Here is a 20,907-nt window from a genome sequence, read left to right on the forward strand (position 1 = left end):
CAGAACGCTATGGAAGCCAGGCCCTGTGCTAAATACTTGATTTATTCTCTCCCATCTAACCCTCACAGTGTTACCAAGTTGGTACCATTACCAGCTCAAGAGGCAGAGCCAGGACAAGAACTGGGCCTTTCTGATTCCAAAGCCTGTGGGATTATTACACAAGGATACCTTTATGAAGGCACACTGTAAACCCCTAGCGGGCACGTGTCACCCCAGCAGTGTCCTCTTCTGGGCAGCCCACTTCCATGAAGCGGTACCCATCCCTTCCACTGCTCACCTTTCAGCAGGTCTTTGGCTTTCCTCGGCTTGGCCAGAGTATCTTGCTTGCCTTCATCCTGGGCCAGCTCTGCATCTGGACTGCTGGCCTTGTTGGGGCTGGAGCTTAGGTCTCCTGCTGCTGAGTCCTCCTCTGCCCGTGGCACCTCCAGCATGCCTGCCTTTCTGCCCTGAGTAGGGGAGCGTTTCTCCCGCCCTGGAGTCCCTGGGGACCCAGGTGCAAGGCCCTTCCTGTGCCCCCGGGGGGAAACCGAGGGGCTTTCCCTTTCTTCAGGCTTAGTTGCCTCCCCGTCTCCTGCTGCTCTGACCTTAGGGAGGAATCTCTTCCTCCGGGCCCCCAAAGCCAGTTCCTCAGGTGTAGCTGCGGGGAGACCTGTCAGAGCTTCCCCTGGGGCCTCCTTCTCTTGAAAGGCCTCCTGGGCTCTGCTCTCTGCTGACAGCACTCCCTGCCCAGGGGCTGCCTGCCCACCCACCTCCCTCAGTGGCCCACCCATGCTACTCTCCTGGGAGGTCCCCAGGAGGCCAGGCCTCTCAAGGGAAACCTCTCCCTCACCCTCACTGGATCCTTCTGAGGCCAGCCCAGGGCCTTCCTCTTCACCTACCACAATGGCAGGGACGGAGAGGGGGCTGGGGCCAGGGCGCCGGGCAGCAGCCAGGGCCTGACGGCCGGCCTGCACCTCGCGGTCCAGGAGGCCGGTGAGGCGGCGGGAAGTACAGGGGCTCAGGAGCAGGGTCTGCGCACTCTGCACCAGATGGTTGTTCTCCACACGCTCCAGGATGCGCCTCGATGTCTGTGGACTCAGACCGGCCACTTCCACAGTAGGGATCAGTGTAGGCGAGGGCACCAGACCACCAATGGCAGCTTCCCCCTGGGACTCTGTGCCCCCTCCACTCATCTCTGAGCTGGATAGCTTTAGCAGCAGGAGCAAGTAGTTCTTCAGGGAATCTATGAGGCCCGGGTCACAGGTCCTGGGACCTGAAGTCCTCCCTTCCACATCTGGCACCTTGGCACAGGCCCCCTCAGTGTTTGCTGCCATGGTTTCTGCTGGGTGACTCTGGGTGGGGGTCCCTGGCCCCAGGTGCAGTCCAGGGGCAGAACTCGGCAAGGCCTGGTTCCCTGAGGGCAGGAAGGCAGTTGCACTCACTTGGGGAGAAGTTGGGGTGCCAGGCAGCCCCTGCTGTGAATGATCAGTCAGGCTAGTCCTGGGAACGGAGGGTGGAGGGGGCACCTGCGGGCTCAGGCCAGCTGGAGGACAGCCACCCCAGTCCACAGACAGCACTTCTTCCCGTTGCTCCTCCTTGGGGCCCTGGAACAGGCCCTCTTCTGGCTTGTCCTTCTCTGGACCTGACCACTTCGGCCCTCCACATCTCTCTTCTCCCATCTGCTCCAAACTACCCTCAGGAGGCAGCTGTGCCCGGAGTGGGAGGCCCCCTGCCAGGGGACCCAGCATAGCTTTCTCATGGTTCTCCGGGGCTGTTCTTGCTGCCTTGTCAGATCTGAGCAGAAAACCAGGTTTGTCTGGGATAGATAATTCTTCTGGGGTCTGTTCAAAACATTCAATAGTCTGAGGAGACCCAGGATCCTCTGAAGGTGGGTGTTCCAGGGCTCTGGACCGCGGGCTGAGATTGGTCGGCGATTCCTTCTCTGACTGACCTTTCACGGCTGTGGGAGTGCTCCCCGCTGACTGTGTCCTCTTGTCTTCCTGCACTCGTCTGTGTTCCTGCGTCATCTCATCTGCCTGTGTCTTCCTGTCTGCCTGTGTCCTCCCATCTGTCTGTGTCCCCACCCTTTCTTGTGCCACCACATCCTTCTGGGAATTCCTGTCTGACTCTGGCCTCTCACTTTCTTGTGTCACAACATCCACCTGCATCTTCCTATCTGCCTGTGTCCTCTGGGTTGTTTGTGTTCTGTCTCCCTGTGTCCTCCCATGCACCTGCATCTTCCTATCCACCTCTGTAATCTTCTTGCCTCCAGTTTTCTGATCAGCAGATGTTCTCCTATCCTCCTGGGATTCTGTATCCATGGGCTCAATGATGCCCTGACTTCTGGAGGTGCTGCACCCAGCAGGGACTGTATCAGAGCTGTTGCTGGATGATACGGCAGGAGCCATGGTTGCCTGGGACTCCTGGACCTGAAAACATATGGACAAAAGCAAAAACTTAACTACATGTGCCTTAGGATCTCCTTCCAATCCAGCATCCCAGCCTCCTCTGACCTCATCCAGAACTGCCATGACTGGAATCCTGCCACGTGGTTTCTCAGGCCTGCTAGGGGTAACAAAATCCCAAGCCCACCCACCCCAATCCCTGATCCCAGGATCTAGACCAGGGAATATCCGAAATCCAGATCTAGCTCTGCCCCTTCCCACCTCTACCTCAAGGAATCCTGCCTTTCCTGAAAGACCCTGCTCCAGTTCTATCCCACACCTCACCCCTGCCACTTGGAGGACAGTGTCTCTCCCTAAGGCTTCTGAGTATTAATCTGTCCCCTTCTTGTGGCACTAATTGCCCTGCACAGAATTACGGGTGAAGTGGGAGAATGCCAAAGGGTCTCCTTGACAGCATCAGTGACAGCATCCACCATTCACATTGAGTGAATGGTAATTACACAATGCCATCCAAAGTGAGAGGGTTAAAGGAATTATGAATGACATCTATGCCAGGACATCAATGAAACATTGTAACATTACCCCTCTGAACACCCACTATTTGCAAAATACTATGCTAGGCCTCTATTTATTTTATATATAAACCTCACTTACTCCTCACAACAATATGAGAATTATCTCTATTTTAGAGATGAGAACACCAGTGGTCAAAGAAGGAATGTTATTTGCCCATTATCAGATGGTAAGGTGGTAGAGTTTAGCTTAGAAGCCAGGTGTGTCTAGCTTCAAATCCCATGTCCTTTGCTGTTATACTATAACATCATGCATTTAAATATAATTAAAGGACTTTCTGTCTAAACATACTGGCATAAAACAGTAATTTGCCTCTTTTCCTCTTGGATATAATCAAAACCAACAAAAAAATAAGAAAAAACAGAGCAAATTCCATTGTTAGTGAACCTGGAGGCAAATAAAACCCACAGTCTCTAGGGAAAAAAAAATGGCTAAGAGCTGCCAAAAGCAGACAGATGAAACTCTGGGAGATTGCAAGAGCTGTAGGATCATGGAGCACTGGGTGGAAGTCAAACAGCAGACACATAAGAGAGGTGTCCAATGGAGTCAGGGGAAGAAAAGTAGAACAGCCTGCCAGAGACAGATCTCAAAAAACAGCAAAAATACACTCCTGAAGAAACTTCCTGAAAATTGTTAAGAAAATTGTTTTTAAACATACAGGACTTAAGGAATGTTATTCCTGGGGCCCTGGAGGGAAAAACTACTGGAGAATAAACTTGGGTCAACCAAAAGATGGTCAGGGAAATCAAGGCAAAAGAACTGATGGTAAGCATTAAATACTTAACCATAGAACCAAGACTAAAATCAAAAAAGTTTAGAGTGGTAGATCAGAACGTCAGTGTTTGTGTCCTGACAATGCAGAAATGATATAAGTAGCACAGAATGGGAAGGGGAGGGAGGTAACAAGTGGAGTTAAGTGCCTAGATTGTATCACTTATACAAGCCTGCAATCAAAGGATGACTCAAAGCTGAAAACCCAGGTAACAGAAAGACAGGATATTTAACTATACAGACAGTCCCTTAGAAATAAAACTTTGGGCTAATAGGAGACAGAAAATGAAAGGGAAAAAAGGTAGGGAGGTGGTGGAAACACTTTAACATTGCTCATCATAAAAAATTAAAAGACACTGACACAACACATAAAATAACTGATATTTTATAAAATTTAAATTATAAATTACTACACACAAATATTTCTAAGTATAAGAAGAACCACACACAAAACCAAAGTAAACAGATCATATAATGAAAGACTAATATATAATTAAATTATATTTAAATTAAGTATAGAATTTAAAGTTATTTTACTGAATATGGAATTTTGAATGAATGGTATAAATATAAGAAAAATAGAAGAGCTTGGTGAATATCAGGAGCCATCAAATGTAAGTCTGACTGACTGAAGTATGTTAATAAAAACGCTCCTCCAACTTCTCTGACAGCCAGTAAGATATGAACAGACAAAAATGCCTTGGAGCCAGTAAACAGCACTTAGTAATATAATAGCACCTTCCATTAACTTCTTATATTCTAGGATTAGGAAATATTAATATGGACGTGAAAGCTGTAAATTTACAAAGAAAATGCTGACTTTGCTCACAAGACTCATGTGAACAGAACTTTTGATAAAAGCTATCTTCATTCCCCCTCACCCCAAGACTAAGCAGTCCCTGAATCCTACTGAATCTACTTCTTCAGAATCTCAATATCCATTCCCTTCTCTCTGTCTCCATTGCCAACAGCCTAATCTAAGCTGCCGACAATTCTGTCTTGCTTGGACTACAGTAAAGCCTCCTAATTGGTATCCATGACTCTCATCTTGCCTCTACTAAAACCGTATCCTCAATGCCGCTCAAGTGATCTTTCCAAAATATAAATCTGATTGTGACACTACCCTGCTTAAAAGCCTCTCAGTGGCTTATCATCACTTACAAGATAAAGCCTAAAAGCCCCAGCCTAAAAGAGCAAAAAATTTAAGAACACTGTCTGCTGGCCAGGGTATGGGGAAACAGGCATCTGCAAAGCCCCTATGGACAGGAATTTGGCATTATCTAGTAGAATTAAAAATGCTTACACTCTTTGACCCAACAATTCCATTCCTAGGAATTTATCCTATAGATGTGTTTTCATGTACAAGGATATATATAAAAGGATATTCACTGCAGCATAGTTTATAATAGGAAAAGACTAGAAATTACCTGAACTATATCAATATAAGACTGATCCAGTGAATTACGGTATATCCACATCCCAAATAAAATAAATATCCAAATAAAAAGGTAAGGTACAGGATAGAAAGTATCATATGCCACCTCTGTGTGGAAAATACAGACACACACACATAATTGTAAATGCACAGAAAATAGCTCTGGAAGAATCCTCAAGACACCAGTAACAGCAACTGAATTTAGGAAGAGGAATGGGGTGGTGGTTGTAGAGAAAGAGGGAAAATTTTAATATTCTGTAAATGTTTTTCATACTTTTTGAATTTTATAGCATGCGCCTATGACACATATTCAACAAAATTCAATGAAGAATGAAAATAAATAAGTAAATAGACCCTTGTGAGATCAGTGAGGCCCATCCTTCAGCAAGGGTCTCAGGTCTGTCTCTCCAGGTTTATCTCCTGGGTCCCTCCATCCAACAACACTAACTTACCATACTGACTACTGTGCTATTTTGTAACCAGTTTGTTTTTTCTCTGCTGGACATTCTCAGCCTTCTCATTGATCACCTGGAGGACTCCTTCTCTTTCCTAAGGCTTCACTCAAATTTCTTCTCTTCTTTGAAGACTTCTGAATTCCCTCCTCCACTTCCCAAAATGTAAGCGGCTTCCTATCCTAGGTACTCATGACAAATGTACCTAATTCCATCATTATACCCTCATTCTGTGTGGCAGTTATTTGTTTCATGCACGTGTCACCTGCTAACCTGTGAACTCTTCCCCTCCCAAAAGGGCCCAGCACAGGCTCAGGGTTAGACTTGGTACATAGTGGTGAATGATTGGTTGAATACTTTCTGAACACTTCTACAAAGGCTGATCCCTCTAAACACTGTTGGGTGTGTGTCTGCATCTGGAACTATGTAAAGAGATAAGGAGAAATGTCGCGTATTTCTTAAAAATAAAAATTGTGTGAGCTGGGGTGAACCTCCTGGTTCTCTGTGAGATTTTTTCATTACAAAGAACATTGTTAGGTTCTGAGGCACATAGGAGGTTCACAGGAATAAACCACTTAATGACAAGTACTATGGCTTATAACCCTCTAAGAGGGCATGGCCCTAGAGTGCTGGTTTAGCGGGGCAGGAGACAAAACCAGGGGCTTAATAGGGATGAAGCCGGGCAGTGTCAAGACCTGGAATTTACTTCCAGGGCTCAAACTGAGGCTTCGTCATCTTTAAATGTGTGGTATAATTTCCCGGTGAAACCATCTGGCCCTAAAGATTTTAGGGGGAAGATTTTAAAAGACAAATTCAATTTCTTTAACAGTTATAGGCTTATTCAAATTATCTTCTTTAATTTTTGCAAGAGTTTTAGAAGTTTGTGTTTTTTAAATTGTTTTATTTAATGTTAATTGTTGAACTTGAGTGTTTTTTTTTTTTCTTCATAGTAGTCTTCTATTATTCTTTTAATGTTTGCAGGGTCTCTAGTGATATTCCCTTTCATTCATTTTTTTAAAAAAAACTTTGAGATGTAATTGACAAATAAAATAGTATGCACTTAAAGTGTACAACTTGATGTTTTGGTATATACTGTGAAATGATCACAATCAAGCTCCTCTTCCATTCTGAGTGCAAGTAATTTCTGTCTTCTTTCTTTTCTTTTTCTTTTTTTTTTTTTTTTTGAGTCTTGCTAGAGGTTTATCAATATTATTGATCTTTTCAAATAACAAGATTTTGGCTTAGTTTATTTTTTTCCTAGTTTTTCTGTTTTCAATTTCATTGTTTTCTGTTCTTTTCTTTATTGCTTCCTTCCTTCTGCTTGCTTTAGGTTTATTTTGTTCTTCCTTTTCTAGTTTCTCAATATGAGAGTTTAGATTATTGATTTGAGATCTTTCTTCTTTTTTAATATTTAATGCTATAAATTTCCCTTAAGACACTGATTTGGCAGCATCCAAAATTTTAATGTATTATAGTTTCACTTCCTATTTTACTTCTTTTTTAACCTCCATTGTTTCTGATGAGAAACCTGCAGTCATTTGAGTTGTACCCCTATAAATAGTGCATTATTTTTTCTCTATTTGCAAGATTTTGTTGTTATTGTTGTCTTTAGTTCTTAGCAATTTGACTATAATGTTTCTTGGCATGGAATTCCATGGGTGTTTCCTATCTGCTGAACTTCTTGATCTGTAAGTTTGTGTTTTTTGCCAAATTTGGGAAGTTTTCAGACATTATTTCTTTACATATTTTTTTCTGTACCACATTCCCTCTCTCCTCTTCTTCTGGGTACCCAGTGACATGAATGTTAGACATTTTTATATTCCACCACAGATTCCCTGAGGTTCTGATCATTTCTTTTTCTATTATTCAAATTGAATACTTCTGATTATTAAAATTAAAAGTCAAGTGCACTGACTTTCCTCTGTCGTCTTCATTCTGCATCTTGCCAACCAGCAAATCTTCTTATTTCAATTATTGTATTCTTCAGTTCTAAAATTAACACTTGATCCTTTATGTCTTGTATTTCTTTGCCAAGACTTTCTATCTTTCCATTTATTTCCAGAGTGTTCACCCTTACTTTTTGTCACATTTTTGTAGTAGCTGCTTTAAAGTCAGATAATTCCAACATCTCTGCCATCTTGACATTAACTGCCTTTTCACATGCAAGTTGAAATTTTCCTGATTTTCTCATATGCTAAGTAATACTTACTATATCCTGGACATTTTGAATATTATGAGATCTGTTCTCCTGTATAAATCCTATAAAGAGCATTAATATTTTTGACTTAGCAATCTACCTGGTTGTGTTCAGGCTGCAAGTTCTGTTCAACCTTCTGAGGTTGTAGTTTCAATGTCAGTTCCATTTTCAAAATCTTTGCAGTGCTATCAGATCTGTCCTATATGTGTGCCACCCGGTGGCCAGTCTGGGACTTGAATGATGGTCTCAGTTCTTTTCTCAAAGTTCTTAATACGATGTTCAGAACCAGATCCACACACAGCTTGGGAATAAGCCCAGGAATTTATAAACAGCTTATGAAGTCACTTTCCTAAACTTCTTCCTCCCCATGATCTACCCTTTACTTTCTGGGTCCCTAGGATTCACTTTTCCAGTCAGTCCTCTGGCCAGATGGATGGGGCTTCATTTACCCCTCTGTCACATACTTTCACACATGAGCTGGTGTCTTGGCCACAGAAGAATACCCAGGAGAGAGAAAAAGCAACAGGATTGATCCCAGCTCCTCTGAAGGGGGAAGGGGGGCGGATTCTCCTCTGTCAAAGTTTTAGATCTCCGTGGCTTCTGCTACCACTACTGTCACTACCAGGAGACCGCTTTCCTATCTCTCAAGCCTGATCTAAAGGGCTTCTCCTAGAGCTCTCTCTGTTCATACTAATGCCTCCCCTCATGAAGGCAGATCACCCAACCCTCCCTCCCTGAACACCTCCTGCATTAACTTTCACCACAGCCTCTTTGAACTTATGATTTGGTGTTAAGTCTAATCCCCTTGATTCATTAGGTAATTCCTTAAGGCAAAGATCATCTCTCTCTTCAAGCCCTCCCCCTCAACAGCTGCCAGAAAACACTTATATTCATGTATTTCCTGAAAATCAAAGAGCCCTAATTATAAGAGGGGTGTTCCCACATCTTGAGATGATCATCCTCAGGACTTACAGGATTTCTCAAGAAGAGACATTCTGAGGGCTTAAGGCATTCAGCCATGCTCTCTCATGCCTATACTGTCCACTAGGAGGATCTGAGCAGATGGGGTGTTTCACCACATCCCCAAGCCCCTGCACCTCAGGTCCAGAGATCTGAACCAGTCTCAGAGAAGATCTCAAATTAGGGTACAAAAAGCAAGCTTTGAGGGCATTGAAGGCCAGTTCCCATTCACCAAGTGCCTTTAGGCAAGTCTGCTTCTGCCCAGGGAAAGTGCTCCCTGAATAGCATGGCTGGGCTCAAGGAGAGGGTCTCTGGGCATTCTTCACAACCCAAGAGGACTCAGTTTTATCACCTGCTCCTCATTTATAACCAAAATGGAAGCCTAACTTGAGCTGCCAGAGATAACCCTTATTTCCAGGAAAGGAAATCAGGACAGAGTAGGGGAGCAGCAGTATTATATCCCAGACACAGAGACCCTTAAAATATCTAATGCTAACAAGATATATGCTGGACCCATATGAAGAAAATAACAGAACTTAAAAAGAAATAAGAAAGAAGGCCTGAATAATGGAAGTAAAGAAAGAAAGAAAGCTAATGTTAAGATAATGATTTTTCCAAATTAATTCTTCTACTTAATGCAATCTCAAAGTACCAACGGTATAGAGACAGAAAGCTGATTAGTGGTTGCCTGGGTCTGGGGTTGGAACAAGAATTAACTGCATAAATGAACAAGGATATTTTTAAGGGGATGGAAATGTTTTAAAACTGGATTGTGATGATGGCTGCACAACTCTGAATTGTATATATTGAATTGGACACTTTAAACAGGTGAATGTTATTGGTATATAAATTATACCTCAATAAAGCTGTTTAAAAATATATATCAGCAAATTCTACTAAAAGACCATTCAAAATTCAAATCTGACTAGTCTTCCATGAAAGGATTTAATAGGCTTTTGATCTTATTAAAAATAATTAATCACTTTTTTTTTAAATGTGGTTTTTAAAAATGGTGAATATAAAGATACAGGGTAAAAATCAATGGTATCTGGGAGTTAGGAAAAATTCAAACAATGATTCTAAACAAGAGGCATAAATAAGAGAGATTAGCTCAAAAAATGTTTAAAAGAAGTATAAGAGGGTTGCTCTGCCAGAAATTAAAGCTACAATAAAAATGAGATCATTCTGTTATAAAAGTCAATAAACAGATTAATGAATTATGATAGATTTATATATGGGAACAAAAAGTCTTTAGTGGATATAAAAATTAGTATATAAAGAAAGAATCACAAACTAATAGGAAAAGGTTGACTATTCCACAAAGATTGATATTGGGGGAAATTACCTACTTATTAACCAAAAACTGAGCTAGAGACTGATGCTATGCTATACTCCCCAATAAATTCCAGGTTAATTTAAACGTCAAATGAAGGAATTCAGACAACAAAAATCATAAAAATATAGATTTATATTTAACTAACCTTGGAATAAGGAAGGAAAACATAAACACTTTGGAAGAAATGATAAAAATAGGCATATTGTGGCATCTACATAACCACTAAAAATGATGTTTTTCAGATAATTTTAGGAACCATGAGAAAATGTTTATGAAATAATCAGGAATAAAGAAAGCAAGATGTAAAACTGAATAACAATGTAAATTAAATTTAAAAAATAATAAAATGCATTATAAAAAGATTGGTAGATATACCAAGATGTCTCTAGGTGGTAGAATTATAGCGAATTTTTACTTTTTCTTCTGAATTTTTAGAATTTCCCCCCATATTTTTTACTATGGCCATGTGTTTCTTTCACAACCAGAAAAATAGATTAAAAAAATATGTATATATATATTTAGTAGAATGAGAACATTAAAAACCAGTCAAATTCAGCCACTAAAAAGCAACAGCTTCAACATTTACATAAATTTTAAATGCCTTTTTCACATGTATGATATATTTACATTTTTTAAGCATAAAAAAGTAAAATAAAAGTCACAAAAGCTCTTTGCAGGAACAGCAGAACCTCTGCAGACAGCTTCTCCTGTACCTGCACTGCCCCAGCCCATTCTTCCCACGTTTGGGAGGCAAAGAGGGTCTTGCCGTCCTGGCTGTGATATTTGCCACTGCTGTGGGTGGAAAAGCCAGAGTCACTCACAGCCTTGGCCACCAGCCTGGTCTCTTTCCAAATGTGCTCCCCAGGAGGGGTCCATGAGGGCCATCCCTACAGTAGGCCCTGCTGTCCAGCCTGTGGGCTGTCAGCCACATGAAGGGGCCCCACCTGGGCCACTAGGAACTCACCTCTCCAGCTCCTGAAATCTCCTGAGACCACGCATGCAGGGGTGAGAGTCATGAACAGAGTCCAGAGAGTTTGGTTTGAGGTTCACCCCACTCCAAAGACCTCTGAACTACTGTCCCCACAGACTAACCTCAGCACCCACTGAAATAAAACCATTTCCCCTGACCACCCTTAAAACTGGTCTCTCCCTCCTGCCCTGTGAGAGTTCTCTCCATGGGAAAGGCAGCCCCCGCCCCACCCCGTTCCCCACCAAGCATCCCTTTCCCATTGCCCTCCAGGAGATACTGCGGGGCTTGTCCCTCATGTGTTTCCCTTCACTGTTCTAAGAAGCCATCTGTCCTCTGCCCTGACTCCTATGACACACTGCTTGCAGCTGCTCCTTCTGTTGCCTGGGACCCACGCTCCTGTTTCCTCCATCCCAAGAAACAATGTCATCTTAGTTCCCGCCAAAATGCTGTCTCCACTTAGGGTTGCCAGATTTAGCAAAGAGAAACACAGGACACCCACTTAAATTTGAATTTCAGACAAACCACCACTAATTTCTCAGTATAACTATATCCTATCTACTTTATCCACCCCACTCCCACTCCTGAAATGCTTTTTCTTTCTGCCACTCATAAGAAATACTGTCTTCTTTCTGCCCCACTATAAGTCACTCCGTCTCCCTAAACTCCTGTGAAATAACTGCCTGCCGTTTGCCCCCTGAAACATGAAACACTGACCAAATGGGACAAACTGTTTCTCTTCTGTCAATCCTCTCAATCCCGTTCCTCCCTTCCCTCTTTCCCCCCATCAAACTCCTTAATACTTAATGTCACCCATCTGCCTCTTTCTTTGAAGAGTAGATACACCCATCTCCACACAAAACTTCTTTCCTCTGTTCACTACCTGATAGCCAGAAAATGACAGCACTTCTGTTCCCAGCTAATACCTTAAACTTACCGCCATTTATTTCATTCTTAACATGCACCAGGCCTTGTGCCAAGCACTCTGGTTCTCACAACAGCCCTACGAAGTAGGCATTACTACTATTATGGTTTTATGGCTTGCCCAAGATCACACAATTTTAAGGGTAGTCAGATTTGCATATAGGTTACCAGATCCAAAATCTTAGATAAAAACCTGGGTTAAGCCAGAATTTTCTGGATATTGGATATTTTTTAAATATTCTAATAAGCATCCAGGTCAAGATCCACTGCACACTACAGACACTCATCACTCTCTCCCTCCCTTTTCCTCCCCAAAGAACACTGTCTTCCTCCACTTCCCTCTGGGGTACAGTCCCCTGGCAGTGAACTCCCATGCTGTCAGAGAAAAGGGTCACCGTCAGGCTGTGCTGCCCACATGCCTGGCATCTGGGGACTGCCTGGAGAGAGGGCCAGACCTGTGGTCCCCTGCTCCTGGCTGGCACTCCATCCCCACCTCACCCGCTTCTATAAATATCCCGCTGCTCACTGGCTGCCGAGCTGTTGTAGCAAGAGTTTCCATGAGGTCAGCTTCCCTGAGTGGCCTCCAGGCACCCAACACCCATGCTTACCTTTCCTGGAGTCCTGTGGGCTGCTCGCCCCTGCAGTGGGCTATCCCGGGTGCTGTGTCTCCGCCGGGCGGGGGGTGTGGGCACTTGGGCAGAGGCCTGAGGCGTGGCCTTCCCTTGGTCCTGGGCCCCAGGTTCTGGATCTTGACTCAGGGAAGAATCTGGCTTGCTGCTGGTGGTGGGCTCCCCTTTGGGCTTCGGAGGGGCAAATCTCTTCCTGTTGAACAGCTTAGTCTGCTGAGGGGCTGAGGACATGGGCTGGCCAGGGGCTCCAGGCCCCCTCTCACCTCCAGCCTTGCTGGGTGCCTTCCCTGAGGGCATCTCTCCAGGGGCCCTGCCGCTGGGGGTCTGGGACTCCTTCCTCCCCTGAGGCCTGACTGCCCAGGTGCTCTCTAGATACATGTCCTTCAGGGAGAAATACACTTCCTGGTCTGGGCCTGGGACAGGGGCTGCGGCAGGGACATTCTGGGCCTGGTCTTGAGTGCCTGCAGCAGAAGCAGGCTTCCTGGTGCCATCCACTTCAGAGGACCCAGGCCCTCGTGCGGCCCTGCCTCTGGGCCGGGTCTGAACCTTCTCCGTACCCATGGGCCCCTGTGTCCCACGGGAGTCAGGCTTGTCTGAACTGGGGACATAATTTTCAGAGAAACGGTGGCTTCGAGCTGCCTTCTCTAACTCTGGCTTCTGTAGACCTTGCTTAGGTTCTTCATCTTTCTTTTTCTTCTTGGCCCCAGACTCCTTTCTGGGGACTCTCTGAGGCCCCAGCTCCATGGCCTCACAGATGTATGTTAACAGGCCATGCTCCCCATCCTCCCCATTCTCAGGGGCAGCCTCCCCATTGGTGGTCACCTCTCCTGAAGCAAAACTGTTGATCAGGCCCAAACCTGCGTGTCGATCAGGCTCAGTCTCTCCTTCCTGCCAAACCACGCGAGTCCCATCCTCGGCCTCCCGGGTTGGGGCTGAGGGGGCTGGCACCTTGGCCCCACTCAGCCGCCGCTTTCGCTGGAAGCGGTCAGGGCTGAGCTTGCGCAGGGTGTCGGCCTCTCCCACCACCTCCTTCCCATGCTTCCAGCTCTGCTCAATCTCCCGCAGCTTTGCTGCAGCCTTGCGCTTCAGCTTGGCAAACCAGCGCTGGTGGATCTTGTACTCAGTCATGGTGCCCACCTCCAAGACCCCTGAGCAGGACACAATGCCTTTGGCATTCCGGGCAGAGGCCTGGTAGATGGCAGCATCTTCTTCTCGACACCTAGAGGGAGGAGCATGAGAGGGAGGTGAGAGCCCCCACGCCCCGCAGCCAGGGCCTCCCTGAGTTGGGTGTGCTGCCCCACCCACTGCCCATCCTGCCCTGAGTGCCACGCCCTGCCTCAGATGTCACCACATCCAACACTCTCCATTACAGCTGAGGAAACTGAGGCTGGCAAGAGGGTGGGAGCTGACCAAGGTCATGCTGTTCCAGGAGGGATTAGACTTGGGGCCCAGGAGAGCTCCCATCAAAAGCAGGTGACCCACACAGCCCCTCGTGAAGTAAGGATGACACAGGAGCTTTTTTTGGCAGCTGACCTCATGGAAAATGTTTCTGTGGGTCAGGACCTCCACTGGTTGCGCTCAGCTCTCTGGCTGTCAGAAATACTCCCACCCTGGCCTTAGGAGATCCCAGACACTGGCAGGCAGACACAATTCACCAGGTGGTTCAACTCAGCTGCAGAACCCTTGATCCTGCCTGGACATCTTCATCCAGCTGACTCCATTTCTGAGGGCAGGCTTGGACCATAGGACCCTAGGGAGGGCGGAGAGAGCAGAACAGGCCCCTCTCCCTCACCTGTAGAGCTGCAGTGTGTGGCGGTTGCCCTGATGAGTGATCTCGTATTTTGGCAAGCCACAGTAGCGGTCCAGCTCTGTATCATCCTTGTACCAGGTCACCTCTGGCTCTGGGTATCCTAAGAAGAAAGCGGGAGATTTTGTTGCAGGAAAACCAGTTCCAAAATTGTGGGAGGAGAGAACAGAAGGCCATGGCTTCCCCAGACCACCTGAAGGACTGGTTTCCCCAGACCACCTGCCCCAGGCTTGCAGGAAGAGGAGGTCTATCATATGGCTCAGCTTATTTTTAGAAGCTAGGCCCTGTCAAACATGAAAACTGTTCCCCTTCAGCAGCTGGAAGGCAAGTATAGAGGACAAACTTCCTAACTTCTGGTAAGAAGGGAAGCAGGGCATTTCCATAAAGCTTTGGCTGGTAGTAATAAGCTCCCTTTCCTCAGTGGCCTGTTTCACATCCTTAACTGTAATAACAGCTCTACCCTCAGAGGTCTTTCCCCAACACCCAACATCAACACCACTGCCAAGAGCCCTCTGTCTCCCATTCCAGGTTCCTGAACTGTTAGTATTCCTTGATGACACAGCTAAAACATCCAGCCATCCAACCAGTCATCATCCATCTATCCACCCATCCACACCTACCTTCCCACCCTTTCACTGTTGTGAAACTGACTGAGGTGTTTTCCCAGCCTCTCCTCTCTGGACTTCCAGCCCTATATACAAAGAGAGCTTCCAACTGTGAGAATCACTTGTCCCTGCCTCCACGGCCACATAACTGACTGGTCCAGTAATGTGTATCAGATTGTGTATCAGATAGTCTAATCCAATTCTTTGACCTAGTATTTGGGAATAAGAACCTAGAGACAGTCTACCCTAGTGTCTAGTAATAACTTTGAAAGGGTACAGCTGTGTTCTGCCACACGGACTGAGAAGCAGACAAAGTTGGTCTACAGCGAGATGGAAAGTGAAGCTGACGTTCAGGATACAATAAGAAAAATGAGACAAGAGTCCCAACATCCTTCCAAATACTAGCTCCATTCCCTGTCTGGGCACAGCTACACTCCTACTTGTCAATTCCACAAGAAACCCATCTAAGCCTTATCAGTGAATTCTGCTTCATTTCTTTCTTTCTTTTTTTTTTTTCCCTACTAGGAAGTACTTTAATCTTTTTTCTTAGAAAAAAAAATTCCAGACACTAACAGTTCACAACATTTCAACAACAAAGTACTGGTTTAGAGAGGTTTCCGGGAGCTGGGGGTTCTAGAGTATTAGGAAGAAAAGTTGCTATTCTGCTTCACCACATATGGATGGCATAGGTCATAAATGGGAGACTTCTGGCTACTAAGCCAGTATCCGAACCCAGTGGAATGACATCTGCTTCATTTCTTAAGCTGACTCCAAGTAGTTTGCAATGATTATTAGAAATCAAAGACTCCTAAAACATATTCCCTCAAATATATATATTAGGTGTGTGCTGACTGCCAAGCAAGGTTATGAAGCTACAGAAGCTTGACAGACAGCTCTGTGCTCTCAGGGAACCTATTATACAACAGAGAAGATAGGACAGGCCTCCACAAAAGGCAGGGGTGCACATGCATCTGTGCACGCAGGCTCTGCCATCCCTGCTGTCTATAGATACACTGCCCACATGCCTGTCTAAAGCCACCCTCACTGGATCCCATCTCCTCTTGATGAGATGTCTCATCAAGGACATCTCCTTAACAATTATTCCTCCTCTCTACTGTATCATCAAACTTTTCCTCTCTTATGTCATTCTTACCACATAGAAGCTGCTGTACTGTCTCCCTCCTTTTAGAAGAACTTCATTTGAGCCCACATCCTCCTCCAGCCCCTGCCCCCATTTCTCTGTTCCCTCCTTTACAGAGAAATTCTTTGAAAGAGTTTTCTGTACTCACTGTCCTCACTCCCTCTCCTCCAGTCAGGCTGTTGTACACACCACTGCACCAGAATGCTCCTGTCAAGGTCACCCATGACTTGCACATTGCCAAATCCCCTGGCCGTTCTGAAGCCTCGTCTGCCTCATCTATCAGCAGTGACCCTCCCTTCCTGAAACCTTTCCTCACTTGCTTCTGGATGCCACTCCTTCTGAGTACTCTCCCTACTTCACTGGCCACTTTTCCTAATCTCTTTCACCTGCCCCTCTTCACCACCTAGGCCTATAAATGTTAGATGCGCCAGGGCTCAAGCCTCAGAACCGTTTTCCATTCTCTATCCATATAACCTAGGGGATCTAATCCTGCCCTGCGGCCTTTAAATATCTATATCCTCATGACTCCCAAATTTGTATCTCTAGCTCAGACCTCTTCCTTGAACTCTCAGTTCTTATTTCTGACTGTGTACCTATCCCCACTTGGAGATCTAATCAGTATCAGACTTAGTAAGTTCCAAGCCAAGATCCTCATTCCTCTTTCCAAGCCAGGTCCCACATATCTTGGTAAATGGCAACTTCATTGTTCTGATTCGGCTCAGGCCAAAACCCTGGAGGAAATCGTTTATTCTTTCCTTTTTCTCACACCCACTCCATCAGACCATCCTAATGGCCCTCCCTTAAGAATATATCCAGAATCTGGTCACTTCTTGCCACTCCCCACCATCAACCTGGTCCATCTCACACCTCAATTTCTGCAACAACCTCCTTGCTGATCTCACTACATCCATCCTGGCCTCTCTTCAGCCCATTCTCAGCACAGCATCCAGAGCCTTTTAAAATAAAATCAGGTCCTAGCACTCCTCTGCTCAAAACACCCTGACAGCCCCCATCTGATTAAGGCCCTCATGATCTTGGCCCCTACAACACTGGCCTCACCTCCTCTCACTCACTGCCTTGCTGCCGCAGGCCAGCCACACAGCCCAAGGCCTCGAACACCATGTGAGCATCACAGCTGATTCCTTCTGCCCCTGTTCGCGTGTGACCTCCTCAGGGAGGTCTTCCCTACCACCCTGTGTGAAACAGCGACTCTCTCTCCCTGGCCTTCTTATCGCTCTCACGTTTCTTTTTCTCCACAGAATGCATTGCTACCTGACAGATTATACCCTTATGAATTTGTTAGTTTACATGCCTCTTCTCCAACCCCCGGGGGAAAGAACAGCTCCGTGACTTGTCCGTGTTATTCGCTGCTATGTCCCCAGTTCCTAGAATAGTGCCTGGTATGGAATCAACACTCATTAAATATTTATAGATGAATGAATGAAGCAACGCACTAAGGGCTCAGGGTACAGAGAAGGGAACAAGCACCTCTGGCTGGGGAATCAGGGAAGGCTTTATGGCATGAGTGGCATTTGAAATGGCTGCGAAGGGCGGGTAGAATTTCAGAAAATGTGGGTTCAGTGCCTCTGCTTCCCTTTCATAGCACCAGTCACGATATTGTAACTATTTCCTTGTCTGTCTCCCCTCCTAGACTTATGTCCTGCGTGAGTCAGAATCATCTCTTCTTCACTTCTATAACCCCACCATCTCAGACATTGCATGGAACATAGTAGTTAATTAATAAAAATCTGTTGGATGAGTGAGTAAATAAGGAAGGGCATGAGTGAGCAAACAGACAAGAGGTGAGTGGGAAGGGCATGCCTGACAGATGAACCACAACAGTAGAGTGTAGGGTGGAAAGCAGAGGGCATGTTGGGGAACTGCATACAGGAGCAGGGAGCAAGGGAGGCGAGGCTGCAGCTGGGTCGGCCAGGAACAAACTCTGGGCAGCCCTGACTGTAAAGCGAGCCCCATGTTTCCACTGTGAGCTAAAGCCCCTGGTTACATCACTGTGTGTGTCCTCACCATCCTGTGGGATGATCTCATCCCTACAAGGGCCCGGCTCAGAGCCTCCTTGACCCATGATCTGCCCAGTTGGGCCTCAGCCTCCAGGGCATCTGAGTCCAGTCAGGCTGGAGCAAGGGGGCAGGGACGGGGCAAGGAAGGAAACGCTGAATGGACCCCACAGCCATAAGCCTGGGGCCTCAGCCCCCATGTCACCTTTGGTGCCTTTTCACAAAGTGGAGGCCAACCTGTTAGCTTAGGGTTTGATGACAACAGTGGGTTCTGGAAACAACTTTATTTAGGGAGGAAACATTTCCTTGTCCCCTGGATAATGTGAACTGTACTCTAAAACACACAAAAGCAAGGGAGGTCCTTCACTCCCAGCTGCACACACATGTAAGCCCATGTTTGTGCCCAGAGGTAGGTGTGCATACGCACACACTCAGCCCTGGCCAGGAGAGCCCACAGCGGTGGCCTTCTCTCCTCCCATTCACACCCTGACACCTCCGCTTCATGGCCAGCGTGCCTGAGTCCGGAGCTCAGCTCCAAGACTATCAGCCTCATCCCAACTATTCCTAGTTTGGAGAAGCTCAGATTCAGGAGAAGAATAATGATGAATGTAAATTTAGAGTTTTCAAAAAGTTTCAAATATAAAAGTTCATTTGGCCCTCATAACAATCCTGTGAAAAGAATTGTGAACATTTATTTATTGAAGACTTACTATGTGCCAGATACTGAGATGAACATTTTTCATGTAATCCTCATTTAATCCTCACGAAAGTCCTATGAAGAATGTACTTTTACTAATCCCCAATTTCCCCAAGAGGAAATTAAGGCTTCTGCCCAGTCATCCAACTCATATGCAGAAGAGGCAGAATTCAAATCTCTCTCTTCTACAAAACAGGCAGGGTGTTTGAATCTCTATTTTACACAAAAGGAAGATGAGACTCAGAGAAACCAAGTAACTTACTCAAGGGCACACAGCTGGCACATGACAAAGCCCTTGGTTTCCTTTTCCTTATTCCACTGCTCTTTCCACTGGTGATTCTGGGACCAGTATGTAAGTTTCTGCCCCCAGCAGTCATTATCTTAGACTTATTTCTTTAAAATGAGTATTTTCAGGAACTTAGTTCTGTCTGAAGGCTGAGTCCCTCTGTCCAGCCAGCCTGCTACTGATGCTTCCTTCTCCTGCCCCAACACACACACACACACACACACACACACACACACACACACACACACACACACTAACTCAGAATCTACAACAGAGTTGAGGAGAGTAGGGGAAGGGGGCCACCATGCTGGATAGAGATGGGCAGCCTCAAGGAGGACAGTGGCATTCTGGCCAGAGGGCTCCCTGGGGGAGACAGGAGCCAGAAGGCCCAGTCAAGGATACTGTGAGAGGGAAGAACCTCACTCAAGGCCACTTCTCCAGGTCCCCAAGGGCTTCCCCCAGAGCTCAGCCAGCCAGGGCACTGGCACAGACTCTTCTTCCTCACCTGGAATAGGTTCTGACCCACTGAAAAAGAATCACCTACTCCTGGCAGGGCCTTGGTTAGGCTGATTCACCCCAACCTCATTTAGGGAATGCTACCAGCAAGGAGGGAGGAAGGGCAGCAGGTGTGGTCACTCAGTTTCCATGGGACAAGCCAGGATCACCATACCAGTCTCACACGGAGGCCAGTCTCAGCCATACATCCATTCACCATCCTCTATTCTAGATGGGGGAGATCCAATTTCTAACGCTCTTTCCTTTGTTCTCTGATCTTTCTGCACCACCTCTCACCTACAATCTACATGTTCTCCTTGCTAATTAAGAAAGGCTTGTTTACCGTGTGTGTACTGTGGTGATCGTAGAGACTTCTTTCCTAATCTGCCAAATAAAACTCAGGTAACTGAAGACTTTTGATAGACGTGGGGTGGGGGGCAGGCAGAAGGAGGGAACTAGGCACAACCACGGACTAAGGTATGGATGCTCGAGATAGCTAGAGCCCTGGAACTCTGATAGGCTCAACTGGTAGTGCTGTAGATCTCAGCAGGCAGGTGCTTCTGAGCAGAAGACCACGGACCTGACTGGCCATCATGAGACATGGGCATTATGGCAATTGAGAGGATACATTTTGTTAATTTGAGTTGGGCTTGAGACGGGGATAAGCTTACTCCCATGATGAGACTGTGGGTATTCAATAAAACACCCCAAGATTCTGTAAGTCAGAGTCATGTCAGCTTCACGATGTTCTCAGAGTCCATGGCTACAAAGGACAGAATGGAAGAAGGAGAGATGGGAGGCCCCCGCAGCAGCTGCTGTTGTCAAGTCACTGAAGGTGCAGCTGAACGAACAGGCAATGTGGACAGTGGCAAAGACACTGATTTTGTCATCAGCACAGCCAGGTTCACCGTGGTCATGTTGGCAAATGTGCGCTGAGCACCTTCGTGCTGCTGCAGAGGCACAATGTGTCTGCTGGGTGCTCTATCCCTGCAGACCTCACGATCTTGTTCCGGAGAGAGATGTACGAACAAAGAAACTGTACTATAAAGACAAAGCAAGAGCTCTCTGTGCAAATGCTGGAGGTGGCCTCCTGGAGGATGAGCTGTTTGAGCTGGCCTTAAAAGATGAGAAGAGGAGGCAAAGAACAAGTGGGCTTCGAGGTAAAAAGGTAGCATAAGCACACCTTCTGTTTCCACTCTCCCCCCAAACCCACTAAGCTACACTAGTGAGGTT

General features: G+C 46.1%; 1 protein-coding gene across 3 annotated transcripts in view; it reads right to left on the bottom strand.

Moving 5' to 3' along the window:
* ALPK3 (alpha kinase 3) overlaps window positions 1–20,907 on the bottom strand; it is a 48,179-nt gene that overhangs the window by 14,422 nt on the left and 12,850 nt on the right. For all 3 annotated transcript variants that reach the window (XM_032469225.1, XM_032469224.1, XM_032469226.1), the window contains 3 exons: window positions 14,421–14,538; window positions 12,608–13,847; window positions 278–2,408 (listed from right to left, as the gene is read on the bottom strand). In XM_032469225.1, the coding sequence (XP_032325116.1) occupies window positions 278–2,408; window positions 12,608–13,847; window positions 14,421–14,538 (3,489 nt within the window). The remainder of the gene's footprint in view (window positions 1–277; window positions 2,409–12,607; window positions 13,848–14,420; window positions 14,539–20,907) is intronic.

This window comes from Camelus ferus, chromosome 27, assembly GCF_009834535.1.
Source record: "Camelus ferus isolate YT-003-E chromosome 27, BCGSAC_Cfer_1.0, whole genome shotgun sequence".
NCBI lineage: Eukaryota > Metazoa > Chordata > Mammalia > Artiodactyla > Camelidae > Camelus > Camelus ferus.